The 1,732-nt window shown below is 38.5% G+C and overlaps 1 protein-coding gene across 1 annotated transcript in view; it reads right to left on the reverse strand.

The window, feature by feature from the left end:
• Window positions 1-262: 262 nt before the first annotated feature.
• The window catches only part of LOC104931583 (V-type proton ATPase subunit C 1-A), a 6,713-nt gene continuing 5,243 nt past the window's right edge, over window positions 263-1,732 (reverse strand). Inside the window, exon 13 of the mRNA XM_010746624.3 lies at window positions 263-982. Coding sequence (XP_010744926.2) covers window positions 884-982 — 99 coding nt within the window. The 3' untranslated portion in view covers window positions 263-883. The remainder of the gene's footprint in view (window positions 983-1,732) is intronic.

Consider the following 1,732-nt stretch of genomic DNA (forward strand, 5'->3'; position numbering starts at 1 on the left):
TCCATGTTGAATCTGAAGGATTTGTCTTGCAGTGCTTTGAACTCCAAATGATATCTGCTTAAAGAGGAACATTTCCTTGAAATTGCCCATGGCTCTGCATATGATCATGAGTCATCACAAGGCTTCACAGAGGATCTCTCTATATATATATTACACACAGAGACTGCCTACGTGTTTCTTTCAGTTCTCTCACTTGCATGCACATCACCATCAACGTGTTCTCAATTCTGTTCAGTCAAACAATACACATACACACATTTGATTTGATTTATTCATCAATCATATTTATTCAATCAAGGGCTTACACAATACTTCGGATACAGATCTCTTTTGACAGCAAATATACACAAAGTGAGACAACAACACACACACTCATATAACATCTTTGTAGCGCAATGTTTGCAAGGATCCCCCCGCAGTCTCAAAAACACACACCAGATCTGGTTGCCATGGGTAAAGTGATAACACTGCCCATATGTAAACACAAATCTCTGAACACCGATACCGAAGATGTAGCTATCAATAAACACTATCACATGTGGAATGACACAGTAAATATACACTCTCCAGTATGATTTCTTTATCCATTTCACATCGAAAAATAATTATCTGTGAGGCTTGAAAAGAAAGAAAACTGTAAACAAAAACATTATTTAAAAGTTCTTTTTTGTTGTCCCTTGGTTGTAAAAGTGGTAGAAGCGAGCTGATGAGCCTTTTTTTCACCACATGGAATGAACATGCAGCGTTTGTCATTCAAGCAGCTGGTGGGGAAAGGCGACAGCGAGGAGACAGACAGCAGGGACAGGTGGAGGAGAGGGGAGGTTTGTACCAGCGAAAAGTGAACTTAGTCAGCACTCGACACAAAGACAAGATTGAGAAAGTATTAAACTTTAAAGTCCAACAGGTTACAGTCGATCTTGTAGTAGACGTATGGATAATACTCCTGCTGGCTCAGGTTTAGGCCTGGGATGTCCATCGCAGACTGAAAAAGTAAAGACACAGTGCAGGCTGTTAGTGCGGTTTATTATCAATCACCTCCCGAATGAGAAACAGAATGAAATCAATATATCATCATGATAAATCATGATATTAAAAAATATATCTGTGTTTGTGTAAGCAATGGAAGGACTGTGTTGGGGGTAAGTACACACTGAAGATGTATAAAAATAGATCCACATCGCTGCAGTCTCTTTTTTGTTTTGCAGTAACCATCTATGGCCATAAGAAGGAGCACCTGCGTCTGACACAGTGATGGAGGAGAAGCAGAGAGACTCCATCGATTATGTCCCAAATCGATCCGACTGTACAGCCTTATTTTATACACAATGTTCTACATATGATCAGTCACAGTTAACTCTTTTTATACAAAGAAAATTAACACACTTTACCATCTTATACTGACAGGAAATTATTCAATATGTATAACGTAAGACTTTATGGGAGAACAGTACCCATCAGGAGCACACTCAAAAAAAACTGACCATATTTAGTGCTCAGAAACTCTGATCCTACTTAATTTTGTCACGTTTCCAGTGTGAACACACTACAAACTTGAAACCTGCTTAGAATTAGTGTGCAATACAGATTTCAGACATGCAGCATATTCTGCTGGTGACATTAGTATTTAACATCTTCTTTTGTAGCAGACTAACATGGAACATTTACATGTAAAATGTTGTTGCTTTAGGGTGTATTTTTCTTGATGCTTGCAGAAAATAGAGTAGTAAGAGCC

This window comes from Larimichthys crocea, chromosome XIII, assembly GCF_000972845.2.
Source record: "Larimichthys crocea isolate SSNF chromosome XIII, L_crocea_2.0, whole genome shotgun sequence".
NCBI classification, from domain to species: Eukaryota; Metazoa; Chordata; class Actinopteri; family Sciaenidae; genus Larimichthys; species Larimichthys crocea.